The sequence below is a fragment of the Sparus aurata genome, chromosome 11, assembly GCF_900880675.1.
Source record: "Sparus aurata chromosome 11, fSpaAur1.1, whole genome shotgun sequence".
Lineage (NCBI taxonomy): Eukaryota > Metazoa > Chordata > Actinopteri > Spariformes > Sparidae > Sparus > Sparus aurata.
This window is the reverse complement of record NC_044197.1, coordinates 1,706,182-1,726,947: the sequence shown is the minus strand read 5'-3', so window position 1 is coordinate 1,726,947 and position 20,766 is coordinate 1,706,182. Positions and strand designations below refer to the sequence as shown.

At 43.6% G+C, this 20,766-nt stretch overlaps 1 protein-coding gene across 14 annotated transcripts in view; it reads left to right on the top strand.

Moving 5' to 3' along the window:
• The window catches only part of mast2 (microtubule associated serine/threonine kinase 2), a 159,939-nt gene that overhangs the window by 106,898 nt on the left and 32,275 nt on the right, over positions 1-20,766 (top strand). For 7 of the 14 annotated variants that reach the window (XM_030432461.1, XM_030432462.1, XM_030432460.1 and 4 more), the window contains 5 exons: positions 7,523-7,614; positions 15,354-15,429; positions 17,219-17,239; positions 18,386-18,464; positions 20,327-20,481. In XM_030432461.1, the coding sequence (XP_030288321.1) occupies positions 7,523-7,614; positions 15,354-15,429; positions 17,219-17,239; positions 18,386-18,464; positions 20,327-20,481 (423 nt within the window). Of the gene's footprint in view, positions 1-359; positions 558-7,522; positions 7,615-15,353; positions 15,430-17,218; positions 17,240-18,385; positions 18,465-20,326; positions 20,482-20,766 lie in introns of those variants that run through there. The other 7 variants (XM_030432473.1, XM_030432464.1, XM_030432469.1 and 4 more) reach the window with 6 other exon arrangements.

Genomic DNA, 20,766 nt, shown 5'->3' with positions numbered 1-20,766 from the left:
GAGGACGACCTGCTTCCTCCTGTAAAGTTTCTGAGTTCCTCAAAAGGTCTCTTGGTTCCTTAAACAGCTGTAAAAAGTTAAAATATCTAATTAAAAATAAAGATACAAGTTGTGTTCACACGATGGTTATCAGGAGGTAAATATCACTGATGGAAAACAAACATCAGCAGATGAACGGCTGTGAACTGATAACCAGTCTGTCCTTCCTCTAATGGACACTGAAGTCAATAGTGAGGGGAAGAAAAGAGCATCAGGGAGGGAGGGAGGGAGGGAGGGAGGGAGCACTGCTGAGGGGAGAGAGAGAGGATCAGAGGAAAGGGAGAGAGAGAGAGAGAGAGAGAGAGGGAGGGAGGGGAGACACACAGCAGCTCCACACACACTCGCTCTCGCCGGTGTGACAGGTGGAAGCCAGCGTCTGTTTGCTAACCACATCCTCTGCCGAACGGCGCCGTGTCACAGCGATGGTCGCGTGTCTGCGTTAGCATGTCTGACTCCTTCTGGACGGTGCTCTCCAATTTCTCGCTGCCTGAGAGAAGCATGCTGCGGCGCTCCAAGAGGTACTCGCTCGTTTCATTACTTCATCTCTGGTGGCTGCGTCTGTTGCTCCTCTCTGCTTCCTGTTTTATTATTTTGCAATTTGAATAGTTTGGGGTTTTTTTCTTTTTCTCTGCTGTTTTTATTCCCGCCGCTCTCCTCCTCCTCCTCCTCCTCCGTCCTCCTCCTCCTCCTCCTCCTCCATCCTCCTCCTCCTCCTCCTCCTCCTCCTCCTCCATCCTCCTCCTCCTCCTCTTTGCAGGTTTTAGATGCTCAGCAGGAGTTGCTCCAACATGAAGGTCACTAACTGGATTTGTCTTTTGATGGATAAACAGGATTCTGTCTGACTCAATGTGTGTGTGTGTGTGTGTGTGTGTGTGTGTGTTTGAGTTACAGTCACATGCACTGATGACATGTCATCCTCGAGCTGCAGTGTGTGTGTGTGTGTGTGTGTGCTCTGTTTTATTGAATTTCCTCTATTTGCGTATGTTTTACGTGCTTGTGATGCAGGTCGAGGCTGCAGTTTGACGTTTGTTCATGCTGCCGCTTGTCGTCGTTTCTCCGTTCCCTCCGCTGACCTCACCGCTCGCCGTCCTGTCAGTCAGAGGCAGAAGTGGCTGCTACAGAGACAGAGCTGTACTTACTGCTTTGAAGCAGCAATTTTCCTCCTCCTCCTCCTTCCTGTAATAACAGGGGTGGCTGCCACACTCACATACACTGACACGTTTCTTGTTCTCTGCTCCTCGTCACCGCCTCCTGTTGTGTGTTTGTCTCGGCAGTGTTTTTTAAAGGAGAAAGGGGTCGTGAAGTGAGACGGGAGGGACTCCTGCATAGCAACAGGCTCTGGCAGTTTTTGGGTTGGCATGGTGGCGCTGACTGCTCGTGTTGTGCTGTAATAAGGGTGAAATCGAGTCATAGCCGGTACGGAAAAGGTCGACCTGAAGGGTCGGAGGAGGAAAGCCTCCTTCTCTTTAAACACCAGTTATCCCATTCAGATGAAAGCTACAGTCAGTATTGATCCTCCCACCGTTTCTCCTGCTATTTTCTGTCCCCAGATCAGTCAAACTTAGTTATTTCCGTCTCGTCCTCTGGTCACTGTCTGCTACTTTTCACAGCCTTTTTTAGTTTCTCTATTTGCATTTTTATGTCATCATCAAAGTATAAGTATGGGTTATGCAGCGTCCACTTTGATTTCTCGATAACACACTGCGGGAGACAAACTCATCACTGTGTCTGCGCCTCAAACAATGTGTGCTTCTCCAGTTATTTGTGGATCAGAAGACAACACAGCTTCTCAACATGACGTCAACCCGACACAGCCTGCTCGTCTCTGTCCTCTCACATCCACTGACTGGATGCTTAGTTACTCGTGTCCAGCGGTTGGTTGGTTTGTCAGCAGGATTATACAAAAACCACTGAACGGATTTCCAGGAAACTTGGATGGAGGATGGTTCTCCGCCCGGAAAAGAGCCAGTTAACTTTTACACACATAAACACGTCAGTCCGTTATTTAATTGTGAATCAATACTTGTGCCGATATTTGACTAACAATAGTTTTAAGTGCCATTTCCAAAATAATGAATGAAATCATCTCCAAAACCTTTTTCATTTAACAGAGTGAGCCACAGTTCTTCAGTCACTGTTGGGTCGTCGGTTCAGTCTCCTGGGTCGGCAGAATAAATGTGGAGGGTGAAAGTAAAAGCAAAGACCTTTCAGGCAAAGCTCGCCACTCGGCAGCCATCTTGGCAGCCATCTTGGTATCGCCCCTGGGCCGTTAATACAGGCTAACAAGACCAGGTGCCTACTGTATCTAGATGATGGTGCCAGAATTCCTAAAAAGTCTATTGATGTAGCCCTAAAAATAGGATTAAAACATTTTTTCCTGCACGTTATCCTTTTTATACACATGTGCACATTTTAACACCAACTTTTTGTACTGCTCAGTACAGAGCGCCACAATGTGACATCATCAGCTCATCCCACCAGACCGCTTGAACAAATGAGAGAGTTTAATCTAATCTCTCAGTATCCTCAGCTTTCTTGTTAATCCTGTGTATTTGGGTGAAATCCTCGTCTCCCATGCTTGTTAGAAGTCTGTTTCCAGCTGCACAAGGTCACCTGAAACTGAACGTGATCAGGACGTTTCCTGAAGAAGAGAGAACCGAAAAACAATCAGCTGCAAAATAATGAAATGCTCTCTAAAAAGACAGAAGTAACGTGCACATTTACTACGATTCTATATGTAGGCTGTTACAAGCAACAGGTTTTCATCGACTTGCGTGGATGAAAATGCGTATAGTTACATCTCCTTTAGGACGTTCACCCTGTAGCTATTTATCTGACAGCAGACACACACACACAGACACACACACACACACACACACACACACAGACACACGTGTGTGGAGTCACATTGATTTCCTGTGTCTGTAACCCTCAGACCAGCGTTATTGAATGGACTGTGGGAAATGAGTTTAGCTGTAGATCTTATCCACATACACTCACCTGCTGTCTGATGTGTGTGTGTGTGTGTGTGTGTCAGGCGTCTGTGTGTACTGTGTGTGTGTCGGTGGGTTAGTTCGACGCCCACACAGCTGTTTGCTCCTCTCTAGTTTCCGCTGTCTCACCGTATGTTCACATCTACGACTGTGTGTCTTCTGAGTTTTACTGTAGCAGAGTTATTACATTCTCTGGTCGTACGCAGTCGCTCGTATCGGAGGTAAACACGAGCAAACACACGTGTGCAAACACTGAAACATACCTGCTGCTCTTCTTTCCTACCCTGGTTCGTAACGTTTACTGATGCGATCTTGTCTTTTTCTTTTCTCGTGAAACTACAGCAGGTAAAACGGCAAACATAAAAGATTCCTGTAACCGGTTTCTACAGTAGGTTTGGTTATAAATGCTGCAGCAGCATGAGAAGGTAATGAAACTGAGCAGCAGCAGTTCACCTGCAGCACTCAGTCACTGTGCTGTTACCTGACAGGCTGCTGCTTTGATGGTGACGAGAGGCACGCAAAGCACTCTACACACACAAACACACACACACACACAGTCCCTCAGAAATGTTGCCGTCAGTCAGTTCTGCATAATGGAAACATGTTCCCCAGCAGGGATCCAGAAAGCCTGCAGGAGGAGAAACCACTCTGTCAGAAGCGGTCGGTGCATTTATGTGTGAAAGTATACAAAGAGTTGATGTTTGTGGCAACTTATAGTCACGACGGTGTTAAAGAATGAGAAGAAGTCTTTGTCAAACCATCTTCTGTCCCGATTTCGACCATCACTCGACTTTATTACAAGGGTTGGTTTCTCCCACTTCAGCTCCGTCTCTGTTCTCCCTGAGTGCATTTGATGCCTCAGACCTGCTCAGATGTAAATCCATATTCATAAGGCAGCGACTGAGCTTTGTTCACTACTCGGTGAGCAGCAGCAGGAGTTGAGACAGTCTCTGTAAATTAACCTACACCTGCTGAACGGTGCTTTAGTCTCAGTGGGACTCACGATATGCTGCAGGCTCCCAGTGTCATCTACATGTCCTCTTCTGTTAAAGGTTGTTCATTTTCTCTTCTTTCTTCATTACTTTCTGTCTTCTCTGTTACCTCTGCTCCTCTCTGTGTGTCCTTTTGCTCTGCTTGCAGTGGAGCATAGCCGGTCTGTCTCTGATATTCACTTGTTTTATTCATTTGCACGCTGCCTTCTTAAATAAACGCAACAACATTTTTTTGTCTGTAGACAGCAGATCAGCTTCAAACATTCAAAAATGTTAAACAAGCTTGCAGGTGAGCACAAATATTCAATGTAGGAGACTAAGATTCCCCGATCAATAATTTTTCTGGGTGTAAATTGAGTTTTTTCAGATTTTAGCAGTTCTTTGAAAATCAATGCACAAACCCACTTAGTGCAGTGAGCGATCACACCTCCTGGAAAACTGAGGAAAAGGTTAATAGCATTAGAAGCTTCACACACCTGACAAATACTAACTGCATGTATATGGCATGCTGTGTTGTGTGTGTGTGTGTGTGTGTGTGTGTTTGTGTGAGAAAAGTGTGTGTAAGAAACTCCCTGAACACACATCAGTGGATATCCAACATGGCAGCTCATCCTTCATACAGTTGTGTGTGTTTATGTGTGTAGACCACATGCTACGCTCAAACTGCTGATGCTGCACATCCCAACATATGGCAGGACACACACACACACACACACACACACACACACACACACACACACACTCACACAGCATGCCATATACATGCAGTAATTATTCATCAGGTATGTGAATGAGACACAAACGTACCATAGATCAAACACCTAATAATTCCCACATGCACACATTAAACTTTACTAGTATGCTAGTATGCACAAACACACACACACCTCACCTTTACCTGAACCTTGTTCCAGTGTTGATTATAAATTTTGAGCCTTAAACAGTCTTCTGATGAAAGGACTAAGCTGTAAACATCCTGACTGCAGCACACAGACTGTAGAGATGAAGATCTCCGGTGAGACGAACCTGAAACTGAGACGTCACCCTGATCACTTAACTGTAACGAAGATTTCCGCACTAATCGCTTCTGTCTTGTGATCATTCCGGCAGGTTTGGCCTGTCAGGAGCAACCACACAGCTACATAATTACAACCAGCAGATGTGACGGGCCAATTAACACAACACACACATGCTGTTAGTTGTTAACAGGCACTCTGTGAGCCTGTCACAAACACATGTGTGTGTCCATTGCTTCACGTAGAATTCTTTTTAAATTACTGGCTAGATAGAAGCAGCTTTTACACAGGTGTGTCTTCTCAATGTTGCTTGACATCGTAGTTTTTTTTACCTCGTTATGCTCAACTCTCGTGAAAAAATTGTGTGTTTTGTAATGATGTTATTTCTGTCAGAGCGTTGTAGGTTCACCCTTCTGTTATTGGTTTATAAATGTGTTGTAAAGGTGGTTTGTCATGAATTTTAATACTCAAGTAAAGTTTTACATTCATAGACTTGATCAATACATGCAACATTAAGAGGGACTGTCTTGAAAAATGTCGTTCATGTGTTTTTCTTGCAACATAAATGTAGTTTTGTTTGCAATAGATCTGAAACAGATTAAAAAAGAGCTCTGCAGTTATTAAACCGAGCATTACAATTTGAGAAGAAGTCATCATCAGCGTGGAGGCACATTCAGTGTTACATGTGATGACCAGAACAGGACTGTGAATAAATCCTTGAAGGACGATGTTTGGATGCAGTTGTGAGCTCAGCTGTTGGTTGAATAATTCACTGAAGTTCAGTCGAAGTAATTTTACAATGAAAATAATAATGGCGTCAGTTTGTGTTTGGTCTTGAAAGGTGGCAGCTGTAGAAGTGTGTTACTTCAGAAAGACATCACCTCGGTGAACCAGGAGGGCTCATCACGGCCTCCACTTCCATCTGTTGTTTCCTCTGAGCGAAACGAGCCTCGCCTCGAGTCATTACGGACTCTCTGAGCTCAGAGCGAACAACAAAGACGGAGAGCCTGACCTGTGGGTGTGTTGGAGCTGCTAGGTGTGAAAGCTGCTGCTTAATTTCCTCCTCTTCCCTTCTGTCTGGGGACGGATGTCACAGCTTTAAAGCAGATTGCTCTTTTATCAACCAGCATCTTTTTTTACCCCCCCACCACACACACACACACACACACACACACACACACACACACACACACACACACGTCACAGTAAAGAGGGGAGCTGCAGTCTAACCATTTCACTGCAGGATCAAATTCATAACGACCGCTCAGCCATTAGCGATGGAGTCTGAATTGCTGTTTTCTAATGGAACTCTCCAGTGAAAATGAAAAGCTTAAATTACCGACAGGAAGTCGTTTCTGGACTAAACATAGAATGCTTTTTATTGTTTCTGCTGAAATGACATGATGTTTCTCTCATGATCACACTATAAAAAACAAAATCACAAAGAACCAAGAACCTTGAAGATCACCTAAAAGATCAGAGTTTGCTCAAATAAAGCTGCATAAAACAAAAAATCCTAATTAAATCCTAGTTTTATTCAAGATAATGATGCATTGCATTTGTTCCTGTGGAGAGTGACTCAGAGACAAACACAAATACAAAGTGATTGGGACTTTAAAACATGACCTGTGACAGTTTTCCTGAATGTCATCAGTCGAGGCTGTTTAATAATAAAAAGAAAGTCCCCCAATGATCCCACATTAATTCACATCTTTTGTTTCCATGAGTCAGAGACCACTACAGGCAGATCTTACATACTGGTCCATAAAAATGTCATTCTTTAAAGGGAGTTTGGAATTGCTGCTGTTGTCTCCACTTGAAGATCGCTGACAAATTACAGTAATTGTCCAGTCAGGGCTCCCGTACCCTGTGTTCACATCGCTCTGCTACAGACTGATGGAGTGTCTCGTCTCCTCTGTGTCTCTGTTGTGTCTCTGCAAACACGTGAAATCATATTCAACAATTCCTCAGCATCACAGGAAATATACAGACAGTGAAATGTGGACAAAACACATTTTTTGTCTTTGACTGAACTGAAAAAAAAGTCACTGTGACTGTCGGCTGTGTGCTGAATGATTACAGCTGTGGTTCTGCCTGATGTCTTTGTGTCATCTCTGTCCTCTGGTGTGAAGGACAGAGAGTGTGTGTGTGTGTGTGTCTGTGTGTGGTCTGATGTGTGTCTGACGGTTAGAGTGGACACCTGCTGTTAGTGACGCAGGGCTGCAGGGGACGCTCGTCCATTTTTGGAAGCGGTACAAATGACATTCATGAGAGCGTGTGAGGTGAAAGAGTGTTTTCATAATGCATGACTTCACAGCTCAGAGAGGAAAAAAGTGACAAGATGAAGGTTTGGTGACGTTCAGAGAAGCCATTGGTCGACATCTGTGTGTGGTTCACTGCTAATGTTCAGATGTTCTGCAGATCGGATTGTTTTTTTTTAAAACATGCACTTGGATTCACTGAGTTTGGTTTTTGTCCTCAGCTGTCGGACGAGCAACAGGAAGAGCCTGATTGTGACGTCCAGCACCTCCCCCACACTGCCGCGACCACACTCACCTCTGCATGGACACACAGGTAACACACACACCAAACACACACATCTGACACCTGAAACTACACGAATTTCACCTTGTGAAGCGTCCTTGAAGTCCGTCAGACCACACTGATGTGTTAAATGTATACAGCAGCACCAGGACATTATTTCTATTACCAGATATTTGTTTAGATGCTATCAAATTATAACCTTTTTTTGACATGTGCAGGGTGGTTCTGTCTGCTGTGAAGCATTTAGTCTGCTGGGTTTTTTCCTTGTAACTTTCTTAAACCTTTTCCTACTCAACAATCGTATCATCTTTAAAAATCTCCCCTCGTGTTTTCTGTCCCTGCTAGAAGCAACATCACATGATATTACGTGAGGCGAACGGAGAGAAACAATCAGATTAAGTGTTGACATTTTGTATTAGGCACAAATAGTCTCCTACTGAACAGATTATCAAAGTTAAACCTGCTCATGATCTTATTAGAATATTAGGGTCAACATAAACACAGCTGTTAGTGATTCATCCCTGATCCACTCACTCTGGAGCGTGTTGTTGGACGGACAGGTGAACAGAATGATATCGTCTTAAGGCCAAATTGGAAGCAGAGAAGAAAAATCAATTGAACCAAAACAACATCGTGATTATTAGCGTTTGGTATCGACTGTTTCTGCAGCGATGTTCATTCGTTCCTCGTCTGCTGGTGTGTGTGTGTGTGTGTGTGTGTGTGTGGTAACCGCAGGTGAGGTGTGTTACAAGGAGTCGTGTTGTTTACCATCACACACCTGCAGATCTCAATTACCAGCTCAGGCTGCGTACTGAGCGCCGCACAGCTGGATATTTGAGTGCATGGATTAATGCACGGACAGACAAACAGTCCAAATCTAGATATTTTAAAATAACTTTACAAATAAACTGATTTCTATTTTCGTGTTTTTTATCTGATGATGAACTTGAGACTTCATTCAGCTGCTGACACGTCGCACTGTTTCCCTGTAAATATAGAACATCATAAAACTATCAACATCTGCTCTTTTTGAAGTGATTGATGGGGAATGTTGCTATAAATAGTTCCCATAAACTCAGCTGCGGACAGATTGATTCTCACATGGCTGTTGAAGCCTGATTGATTGATGAATTGACACCAGCCTGGCTGATTCTGAGCTCACAGATATAAATCTGAGGAAGCTGATATGACTCCAACATGTCTCGGTAGATTATTATCCAAAAATGTGTATTTATTTTATATATTTAAGAGACGAGGGCTGCAACGATTAATCGAGTGACTATGAAATGTACAGACTCGATTAGTTTTGAGTAATTTTTTAAGAAATTAGACATCAAAATTATCTGATTCCACCTGAAATGTGATTATTTTCTGGCTTCTTTCCTCCTCTATGACAGTAAACATAATACTTCAGACATTTGTGGACGTCATCTTTGGGAAACATTTTGTAGACCAGTGAATAATCGACTCATTGAGAAAAGGATCGACAGATTTATTGACGATGAAAGAAATCGTTAGTTGCTGATATCAGACCTGAAACAGCAGCATTGTTTGTCCAAGCGATGTCTGCTTGTTCCACTCAACAATGTTACATAATTTTTACATAATCAATTAAAAAATAATCTGATTTCCAGCCAATTAAACATGACGAATTCCAGCTTTCTTTCATTTGGAACTTAATATCTTCGGTTGTTTTATGTTTATTGTACAAAAACAAGTGCTCCAGGAAACTAAATGAGTTTTTACATTTTATAAATTATTTAACAGATCAAATAAATAGCTCATCTCAGACCGGGTGAGATTACAACTGAATCTAGAAAACTCTGCCACGGTTCCTCTCGCTGGCGCCACACACACACGTATGTATAATGAAATTAATTAATAGGAGTGTGTGTGTGTTGTGTGTGTCTGTGTGTGTGTGTGGTGACAGATGAAGTCTGCGCTGACAGGATTTTTGTCGAACACGCTTGACAGCATGTTAGACAAGCACACAAAACCTCTGAAAATCCACCCGCAGGAACCCCCGACCAACCCCACCTCCTCCACCCTGTAGATGTGAAGAGTGAGAGATGGAAAAGAGATGAATAATAGTGATATTGATTGATGGTGACTGAAGGGGGGGGGGAGTGAACCGCAGAGATGAAATATAGATTGGAGGGACGGAATATAAATGGATCGGTGACAGTGACTGAACGGGAGGAGAGAAAGACGGCAGGATGGATGTGAAAGATGGAGGGACGGTGAAATATCGACAATTATATCTGACGATCAGAGAGAGAGCTGGTGTGTGTTGGTGCTCCGCTGACAGACACTCGCACACGTCTCATTTCCTGTTCAGGAAATAATGAAACTGGCAGACCTGTCAGACACACACACACACACACACACACACACGTTTAACCTCTTCAAAGTATCAGCACAAACACAAGATATTAAAGATGAGGCTTCCTTTTAAACCGATGGGTGGATCATCGATAGTCGTCTTCCTTAAAAGTAAAATAAGTTGCAGTAGTTTGTTGCAGCTCCTCGTGTGACGGAAGACGACGTACAGAGTTACTGTATATACTTTTAATATATAATATTGTCGATCTTTGACCCCTATAAAGTCTCAGCAAGTGGTTTAAGTCTGGCAGAAGTTGAGTCAGATGATTGAAGAGTATTTATTATTCTGTAGAGGCTCCTGAACTTTATCTCCTGCTGGGTCACAACTGAAACTTAATTGACAGTGGCGGGTAAAAAACTAAAAACATATGACATTGTATGATATTGTTAAGATGTGAAATGGTGCGGAGATCAGAGGTTCAGATAATTGACGGACTTCCTGCGCAAAAGTGACACTTTACCTGTCAAACTCGTTAATAATTCAGGATCCTGAGCATTAAGAAGGTCCAGTGTGCAAGATGAAGAAGAAGATGAGGCAAGGCAACCTCACAGCGAGATGCTGTTAATCCTGCGTACTGCACCTTTAAAGAGCATTTTTTACAGAACTAAAAATGTTAAAGCATCGTCGTTATCCTCTATCTCTTAAATACTCACCACATTTTACCTTACAACAGGCCAAATTTGGCCCACAGGACCTGAATACCTTTACATGATCCTTCAGAAATCTAATTACAGATAATAAATGTTGAATGTGCGGCTTCCTGATTGCTGAATGTTTCGCTCACACACCTCATAACCACAACGTCTGATTGGATCCCATCCCGACACCTTGTTGCAGGTCGTACCTGTCGGTCCTCCGCCCTCGTCTTCTGTCTCTACTCTTTACGGAAAAGGAAACATTAATTGGTCTCGTCTTGTGTGACGTTCCTTTGTCCTAATTTTTGTCATTTTCCAGACGAATAATTAACGTAATCAATACTAAAAACAGTCGTCAGCTGCAGCCTGAGAGATGGAGACAGATCCAGGTGTGTGAGAGTCAGGTACACTCAGGTGGTGTTGTCGGTTACTGTCGCTGGATGCTCCACCCTTCTCTCGCTCCGTCCTTCTTTCTCTTCCTGTTTTTCTCTCCATCCTGCCATCATACCGCCGTGGCAGCTGTGTTGCCATGGTAACACTAAATACCAGTGTTGCGGTCGACCTCGCGCTCCCGTCCTCTCGAGTCCCGGACCCTGTCGAGGAAGTAAACACACCGCTAATTAAATATCGCTAATTAAAGTTGCTGTTTTATAATTTTCTCTTCTGTCGCTTCAGAAGCTCCCGAACAGTGAAATACAGATTTTAAAGCTCTTTCTGTTGAGCTATAACTCTTTGGATGATATCCGTCTGCTAATTTTGAGATCAACCTTCACAGCAATCTTAATCTGGTCGAAGCTGAGTCGGTGGTATCTCACTGCTGGCTGCTACTTAACTGATTAATATTCTCCACTGGAGGCCATTAAACCTTTCCCTTCATTCCCCGACACCATCTTAATACGCAGATGATTGCTTTTTTCTTCTTCTTTTCCTCTCAATCCTTTTCTCCGGCCCTAATCATGAATTTCATCATGGTTTCAATCATACAGCCATTTACTGCTAATCAATGTAGATTTGTCTGAAGTCTGATATCCTGAGGGGCTGATGAGGACTGGTCCTCTTCAAAAAAAAATGACTTTTATTAAATGTTGAAAGTCGGCATAAATCCCTCGTTTCCGCTTTCATCTCGTTTTCTGGCTTGTCATCTCCGTAACGCCTTCTCTCATTTTCTTCTTTCTTCCTTTCTGTCCTCTTTTCAACATCTTCTCTCGCTCTCTTCTCTCTCTCCTCCTTCCTCCTCGCCCTGACCTCATCTCTCTCCTCCCGGCTGTTATTTGGCAAAGGCCAGCCGATGATTGGCAGCTCCGTGTGCTCTGACTTCTGATGAATCCTGTCAGACAATCCTGCGCCGGTCTTTGTGATCGTAATGAAGGACAAAAAGAAAGACAGCAGGGTTTCAAGCTTTTCTCTTATTCGGTTTCTTGTCACACACATATTTTGTATTTTTTCTCTCCGCCCCCTCCCCAATTATAGCTGTGTTTTGTTATCCCGACCACACTCTCCCCGGAGAGGCAGCGAGACTGAAGCAGATATTACATTTGCATGTATCTCATACTCTGCTGTGTTTCTCGGTCTTTGCTAAAGTAGGTCACTGTCACTGCAGCTCGCAGCGTGAACTCTTCACAAATGTGACAGCACAGCAGCTTCTGTACCTGTTGTGATGAGGCCGCCTGCCAGGTGCTCTCGGCTGTGATTTACATTTCATTTAGCTTCATTGTTTACTTTCAACATTAAATCCACACAGTGATTTTTGTTCCCTCTGAAAAAGGTGGAAAGTATTTGTCAGTGATTTGATTTTGAGTCTCTCTGGACACGGTTGGACATCACAAGACTGTTGTTTGTGGAAGAAATGAGGTGTTTTCTCTTCTCTGGTCTCAGTGACCTGTGTCGGCATCCGGCTGCTTGTTCTGTATGATAGCCGTCACCAGTGACTGATCACAGGTCAGTGGGGCAGCAAAGACACCTGGGCATCAAATAAAAAGACAGTTAACAAACAAACTGTCAGCTGAGAACACATAGTACACACACTAGTATACCTATTTTCTGCCTTTGTAATCTTATCTGCTTATTACTTTGCAGTTTTAGTATAATAACATCAATATTCAACAAGTAAATGATGATGTAATATTATAGATTAAGTATTGCGGATAAACAAAGGGGATGCAAGCGCAGACACACAGGGTGGCAGGTGATTAGAGAGAGTGAGAAATAGTGAGAAATAACGAAACAGGAGAAATCCAAGAGACAAAAGCAAACAAAGAATAAAGTAGTAACTAATTCCACCTCCTGTTGTATTTGCAGGATGGCAGACTCGCTTCCTTTGTGCCGTAATTCAACTCGCATTGTTTCAGACAGAATATCATCGTGAAAGTGAAGGTCATCGGGAGCCAATCTCTACATGTATGGTGTCATTTTTTAACAGCAATTACACTGATTAGGATTTAAGTATTTACGTCGGAATGATAAGTTAAAGCAAAAAAGTTGTATATCACCAGTTTAAATCATTAAACACAGCAAAGAATCAGTTTTGTAGTCACCAGCCGCTCATGACAACTTTTCATGCCAGAAAATCTGGAACCAGCAGATATTTAGTGTTTCTTCTCAGACCAGTTGGTGATTTATTTGGTCATCAGTTAAATTGATTGATCTTTTAATCGTGTCGGCCTTAGAATGAAGTATCGGTCTAAACCAAGGATGGTTTGGGACACAAAGATCCCAGAAGCCTGGAGCTTCCGTCACACACCTGAGAGCACAGACGCGTTATTATGCGAACATGTCTGAGAATCCTTGACTGTGATTGGTCTTTACACAGAGAGATGGATCGTCCCGTCTGTGAACGAGCCTCATGTTGACTGATGGTCCGGGCAAACAGTCGGAGTGCTGAAGTGTGACAGAGCGCTGACTTTTAACTGTAACTGCGGCACCACGCGGCGTCTTTATGAGACATTTCACACGAGTGCGACGGACACTAACAAGCTCCTGTTTGACTAATGACACACATGTTCACTGGAGTGTGTGCGCACACGCTCTGCTCTCCGGCTGCAGACGGAGACGGAGATTCCCGATCCGACAGGAGGCAAATGCTGGTATTAATATTTGAGTTCTCTGCACCGTCCAGACGAGCTGCTGCCGAGGAAAATGCATAATTGATGTGGAAATGTCCGACTACTTAATCTCTGCTCCTGTTTCTGAGGCCGGCAGCAATCTGTCTCACATCCATCTGTGTGAGTGTGAGTGTGTGTGTGTGTGTGTTTGTGTGTGTGTGTGTGTGTGTGTGTGTGTGTGGTGTGTGTGTGTGTGTGTGTGTGTGTGTGTGTGTGTGTCACCCTCGTCTCCGTTGAATTATTGGTCACACACCGACACTTCAGGTTCCTGCAGATAGACCGGCCTTGAATCTCGGTCCCCGCTCTGCTGTGTGTTTATGTATGGACGTGTCAGTCTGCTTATTAAATACTCTGACGGTTTATTCAGAAGAGGGTCGTCTGTTTTCTGGGTGTCGCCTCCACAGCAGGTGTTTAATAATGTTTCTGTGTTCCTGCTCACTGAAACACACAGACGGTGAGACTGAAATACTGTTTCACTTCACGTTATTAATCAGCGTGACGCTGTGGTTGTTATCTTGTTGTTGTTTATGAGTTTTCTGTTCCAACCCGTCAGTAGTAACAAACACATCTCTCCTGCCGGTGTCATGTTTTCAGTCACAAGTTGCCGTAGTGATCCTGCAGACTAACAACGTGTTGATGTTTTTAAGAAACATCGACCCACAGCTGTGATTAATATGACACCAAACAAAGAGGGAAATGTGATAAGGCATCACTAACGCTACCATTTAAGGTTTATATGAATATATAATTCTATAAAACAGTGACGTAGTTTCTCCTCTTCTGTCCGTCTCTCTCTCCTCTCGTTCCCTCTGAAGGCTGAAGCTGTTCTCACTCTCGTCTCTGAATCTCTTCAGTCTTGAAGTGTAAACACAGTTTCTGCTCTTCTGTCTGTGGATGGAGGAGACGGATTAATCCGCCCTCTTATCTTTCTCCACCTTCCACCTTCCTCCCAGCTCCTGTTCACCTTAATGAGACACTCCATCAGTGTCCATCTCCGTCTTCTTGTCGCAGCCTCTTTCTCTTATTTTCGTCTCTCGCGGGTTAATTCATCCTCGTCACCTGAGCTTCTTCTCCTGCCTCCGTTAACGCTCCTTTTACATCCTCGTTCACTCATCCTGCTCGTGTCTTGTTGAGGGCCAGAAGAAGAAGAATGGAGGGAGGATGAATGAACAAGTCGAAACACTTCAGACCTGCACTGCAGTTTCATTGTTTTAAAGGTTTTTGAGTTTCTGGAAGTATTTATTCTTCCTGAAAACTCACATTTCAAGGTTTTCTTTCAATTTCTATTCTCAGTTTCCCTCAGCATGGAAACTCAAGGGTCTCCTGGATGATTTAAACACTCTGACAGCTTTAGATTAAGACTGCTGTTTTATTAGTTTTAGCCTCAGGTTGTCAATAACGGAGCACATAACAGAGATGAAGGCTCTATTTCACTCAGTTATGTGTGTTTGACTCGCAGCTCGTCACTGGACTAAAGGCCTTCACAGGTTAATTCTGGTGTTGTACAGTATTAGATCATAACTGAATGTATCACCTGATCAGTCGCTGAGCTGAATAAAAAGGAACAGATGATGAGTGTTCAGCAGTGTTTCTGTTTACTGTGCTGACCTTTTATTTCCTTTGTGTTTCCCGCTGTGCTCCGTCTGTCAGGTACCAGCCCACTGGACAGCCCTCGCAACTTCTCCCCCAACACCGCTGCACACTTCTCCTTCGTTCCTGCACGCAGGTGAGACACACACTCAGATGTGCAGGTGTGTGTCAGAGGGTCACACCTGGAAAACAGATCAGTGCATCATGTACAGCAGGCAGGGCAGAGTAAAAACAAATCCCTGATGTTTAAACCTGGTTCATATGCCTCACATTAGAGAATCATAATATTTGTTTTGAACGTCAGATAGCTTACTGGCACCAAACAGTTTTAAATGATAGGCAGCTCTTTTCTTGTGAGGAAGTCTTTAATCTCATGCAGCAGCAGCAGCAGGTCACTTCACAGTTCAACATGTTGAACAGTGAAGTTAACAGTTTCATTCACGGTGACAATGAATCACTATAATCAGACAGGAAGTGAAGAAACTGAAGCCAGCATGGACGAGCCGCACTCTAGCTTTTAATGTCGATATCTTTTTGAAGCGGTTCAGTGACTTCGGCGCTTTGAGAGCCGCGCTGCTGCTGACGGTGATGATGATGATGATGATGATGATGATTGTGTGTGAGCTGATGAGGAGCTAGATGATCACTGTGAGGCTGTCACTCAAACCAGGATTAATAAACCTCTTATCTGTCGGGCTCTCTGCTCAGATAGCAATTACTGAGAGGGGAGAAGGGAGAGAGAGAGAGAGAGTGTGTGTGTGTGTGTGTGTGTGTTAGTGTGTGTGTGTGTGTGTGTGTGTGTGTGTGTGTGTGTGTGTGTGTGTGAGCATGTCTGCATGTATCTGTGACAGGTTCATGCATGTTGAGGCACGTGTGTGTGATTTATAATCCAAGATAAAAAAAAAAGAGATATTATAAAAGTTCAGTAAAATAAAACGACAGCCCGTTAAATCTTCATTAAGCTGATGATGTTTCCATGGTAACAGACTTCATCTGTCGCACTGTGCCCCGGAGCTATTTCCATGACGACATCATTTAACATCGTGTGGAGGCCGTGCAGCAGCCAAAAGATGCATTAATGTTGATCTGAATCTGAAAATCCCTCTCTGTCCGACCGCTGACCTCAGAGCTGCAGCTGCACAGCAGACAGCAGGGCGGCAGTGACACCATGTGGTGAAAGCCGATATGACAGGTCATTCATCTGGATGCCTCTTAGTTTCCTTTTTCTGTGTGTGGCATCGTCTTATGTGAGGGAAATTCATGTGAGGCTCAAACAGACATTTTAAAAATGTTAAGGAAAAAGTGTGATGATGACGGAACAGATTTTTTGCTTTTTTTTCCCCAATTAGAAGCATTTTTATTCTTCAGGTTGGTTTTTGTTCCTAATGATGGAATAAACATCTCATATTGGCTTTCTAGGAAAATAACTGGATCTTAAGCCTGTTTGAATAGAATAAAAACAACCTGCAACACATTGTTATTCTACAGAGCAGCAGAGGTCTCATTTCTTAAATTATTTTATTTTTTTGGCTCTGAAAAATTAGTAATAAGCATTTTGACATTTTTTTTAAATTTTGTAGACAAAATAATAATCAATTAACTAAGAAAATACTCATCAGATAAATGAGTATATAAAATACTATTTTATAGTGTTTCCTGCTGAGCTGCGTCGTGTAAAACATTTTTTTTATACCTCCTGACCTGTAACATCAAAAACCTGAGTTGTGAGGACCGGAATGTTTTTTTTGTGTGCGTGTGTGTGTGTGTGTGTGTGTGTGTGTGTGTGTGTGTGTGTGTGTGTGTGTGTGTGTGTGTGTGTGTGTGTGTGTGTGTGTGTGTGTGTGTGTGTGTGTGTGTGTGTGACTGTCTCACTGACAGCTGCTAACAGCTATAAAAAGAAACCCACTGTCTTGTCTCCCTCACAGTCACGGACACAGGGCTGACAGGTAACCTCCCAGTTTTGACCTTTGACCTTTTTCCTTCCTCTTCCTGCCGCCACCTTCCTGCCCTCCGTCCTGCATGGCTGAGTCCTCATGCTCTGAATGACTTCAACATGTCGCCTGCAGGGTCTCCACTTCTACTGCAGTACACTCTGCACATAAATCAGGTTTAAAAGAAGAACAGTGTCAGAATAAAATGTCTGCTTACTGGAGACTGTTTGGGACCCAGAGGTGGGAAGGAAGGGTTCAGACGTGTGTTATCTGTAAAGAATAGGGCGGGTGGTATTAAATATTCTATTATTGTCCAAAACCAACCCTAGATATGTTTAAGAATGTCTCACTCTCTGCCATAAAGCTTCATTCTTATCTATAAAACTATTTAAAAACACTAGTGAACCACGAACACACACACTGGATTTATTTTAACTCAATCCAACACACACCATCCTGCTGCCACACATATTCACTAAAGCATGAAACATTTCCTCCTGCTCGGAAATGACTGAAAACTCTGAAGTGAGGAGTTTTTAAGGATTTATATCTTCAGCTGGAACCCGTCGGCTCGTGGCTAACAGGAGGAACTCAGAGATGAACTAACACGTTTTTGTTTTTGGTCTTTGCTCAAAAACAAAAATACAGCGGATTTACATTTTAATAAACCGGATCCAAAAGGTGTTTGGACAGTGTAACATGCTGCTGTCTGTGAGGCCAACTCACCCAGAACTCAGAACCTGTCCCAGCTCATGTCATGGATGTTCTTGAAGAGAAAAATCATTTTAAAACCTCCTACAGATGTTCTCCAAATACTCTTATATTTCTGAATTTGGAAGTTTGTGATTCCTTGTACTACTGTGTAGTTGTTGCTAACTCATGAAGTAGAAGTATTTTACAGGATTGTGTTCAGTGAAATGAGCTGTGAGGTTCTGGATGAGTTGTTCTGAGTGACCCGGTGGCTGTCGGCTGTTGACTCCTCATGGCTTCACCTGCTCTTTGACTCCATGTTCACGCCTCATGTTTGCATTTTCCCTCCTTCAGCTGAATCACTGTGTTGCTGTATGTGATGTTGCTGCATCTCCTTGATATGTCTGTCACAGAATATGTGTTAGAATATGAAAAGATGGACGTCTTCACGTGTCTCTGTCTCTCCTGCAGGACTGACGGCAGACGCTGGTCTCTGGCCTCGCTGCCTTCCTCTGGATATGGCACCAACACTCCCAGCTCCACCGTTTCGGTAAATATCTTTTCTCTGTGTCTCTGCGTGTGACTGTATATATTCTATGATGATCTGTGGATTCCCCGCTAACACACCGAAATAAATGCTTTCTGCTCCCTCGGACTTTACTGCAAAGCAACAAGCCAGCAGCCCTCCCTCAGCCGTGATGCACTCCCTCGTTCTTCCTCCCCTCTGATGCCCTCAGGTGTACTTCCACTTCCTGGTCTGTTTCTCCTCAGTTTCCTCCCTTCCTTCCCAGGGACACATCAACAGTCCCTCTGGTCTGATCCCTCTCCTCCTCCTCTGCCTTCTGCCATTCCTTCATCTCCCTCCTTGATACCCCGGTGTGCAGTTTCTCTGTACCTGCCGGCTGTAGAATGAGTCTCAGCATGCTTCAAAGGCAGCGAGCGGAGTTAACCATCTGTGTGAGCTCTTAACTCCTACATCCAGACTGCCAGCTCACTGTATTTACACCGGACAGGCACTTATTTCACTCTACTTATTATGGAAAATAAAAGAGTTGTTGGATGAAAAAGACTTCCCTCAGTGTCCAGAAATATTTACAGACATCTGAACATGTACAGTAGGTTAAAACGTGTATGTTTCCCTTTTCATATATACAACCACAGCTTTAAAGTCTTTATATTAACCGTTGCAATGTGCGTTTTGGACCGGCACGTTGAATAATAGTCATTTTAAATACTGTGAGAGCAAAACTGCTTAACCTCAGTCAGCCCAGTTTTAATCAAGATGTTCTGCTGTTCACTTTTAATGAACACACAAAACTGGAGTTCAACACGCAAAGATCAGTCAACCAATCAATGTGTCTATTGACAGAAAAACAATCACCAGCTGTTTAGAGAATCATTTAATTGTAAAAGTAATTTTTCATTGAAAAATATGGAGATTTTCCTGCATTTGTTCGTATTATGTCATATTAAGCAGAATACAACTGCGATCCGTTCTGACAAATGGGGCATTTAAAGACATCATCATCGACCTTTTTGCTGTTTTCTGACATTTTATTTATCAAAGAGCTTATTGATTAATCTAACAAATAATCAAAACATGCGTAAGTCACATCAGGTTGCAGTCGTCATGTTTACCTTTCTTTCTGACATCATCTAAAAACAGTGATTAGATTTGTAGTGAATTCAGTATCTAGATGATGAATATCTTACTTTTAACTACCATGTTAACATCCAAAATCTGATATTATTAGCACTGTTTACTGTCAGACTCTGGGTCATTAAACTGGAACTGATTTGGTTTATCTCACAAGAAAAAGAAACAAAGACCTTCACAACTTTCAGGAAACCAGCACATCTGTAATACTAAAGAGTCTCCTCCTCCTCCTCTTCCTCCTTCTCCTCCTCTGTCTTCATCCTGGGAGGAGGTGGTAGTTTGAAGGTGATATGATGTTGGACGAGTTCAACTCTGCCTTCCTGGATGGCGGCCATCGCCACTGTGGACTCGTAGGTTTGCCCGTTTTCTCAGACGGTGCTGACAGGGCGTTCACTTCAAACATGTTCGATCAAAGAGTTGAAGTGGATCGAGAGCTGCAGTGTAACTCATCTTCTTTGACCTCAGGCCATGAAGTTATCAATCACCCTCGGATGTGTGTGACCAGAATAAGTCATAAGCGGCGTCTCTTTTGAGTTAATCGACCAGTAGGCATCAAAATTCTGAAAAACACGTCCAGACTCTTAAATCCAGCCAGCAGCTCCAGTTCTAAACGTCACCTGGCCTGTCCTGTAACAAACTCACCTGGCCCGGACCGGCCCGGACCGTCCCTGGTCTCAGCCCCGCTCCAGCCTCACCCCGCAGTAGCTCCAGTGCTGGTTGTAATCTGTGCTCCCTCTGTGCTCCTCCTCTCACAGTCCTCCTGTTCATCTCAGGAGAAGCTGCACCAGCTGCCCTTCCAGCCCACGCCGGACGAGCTGCACTTCCTCACCAAACACTTCAGCTCCGAGAGCATCACGGACGAGGAGGGACGCCGCTCCCCCGCCATGAGACCGCGCTCCCGCAGCCTCAGGTAGGAGCTCTGTCGGAGGTTACACTTCACAAACACCCACACAGACAAACACCACAAACCTCCGTCTGTGTGTCTGCAGCAAACAGGAACCAGCACAGCATAAAAATGTGAAGTTGAAGCACAGAAGCTCACTTGCAGATGCAGCTCTCCTCAGGACTCGACCTGACTCTTGATTCCCTCAGCATTGATAAATATATCCAATATAAGAAGTTAGCAACGCTGTTATTTCTTGTTCCTTAGACTCATTCCCTACAAACACCTTCCACTTTGCTCCTGTGCTGACTT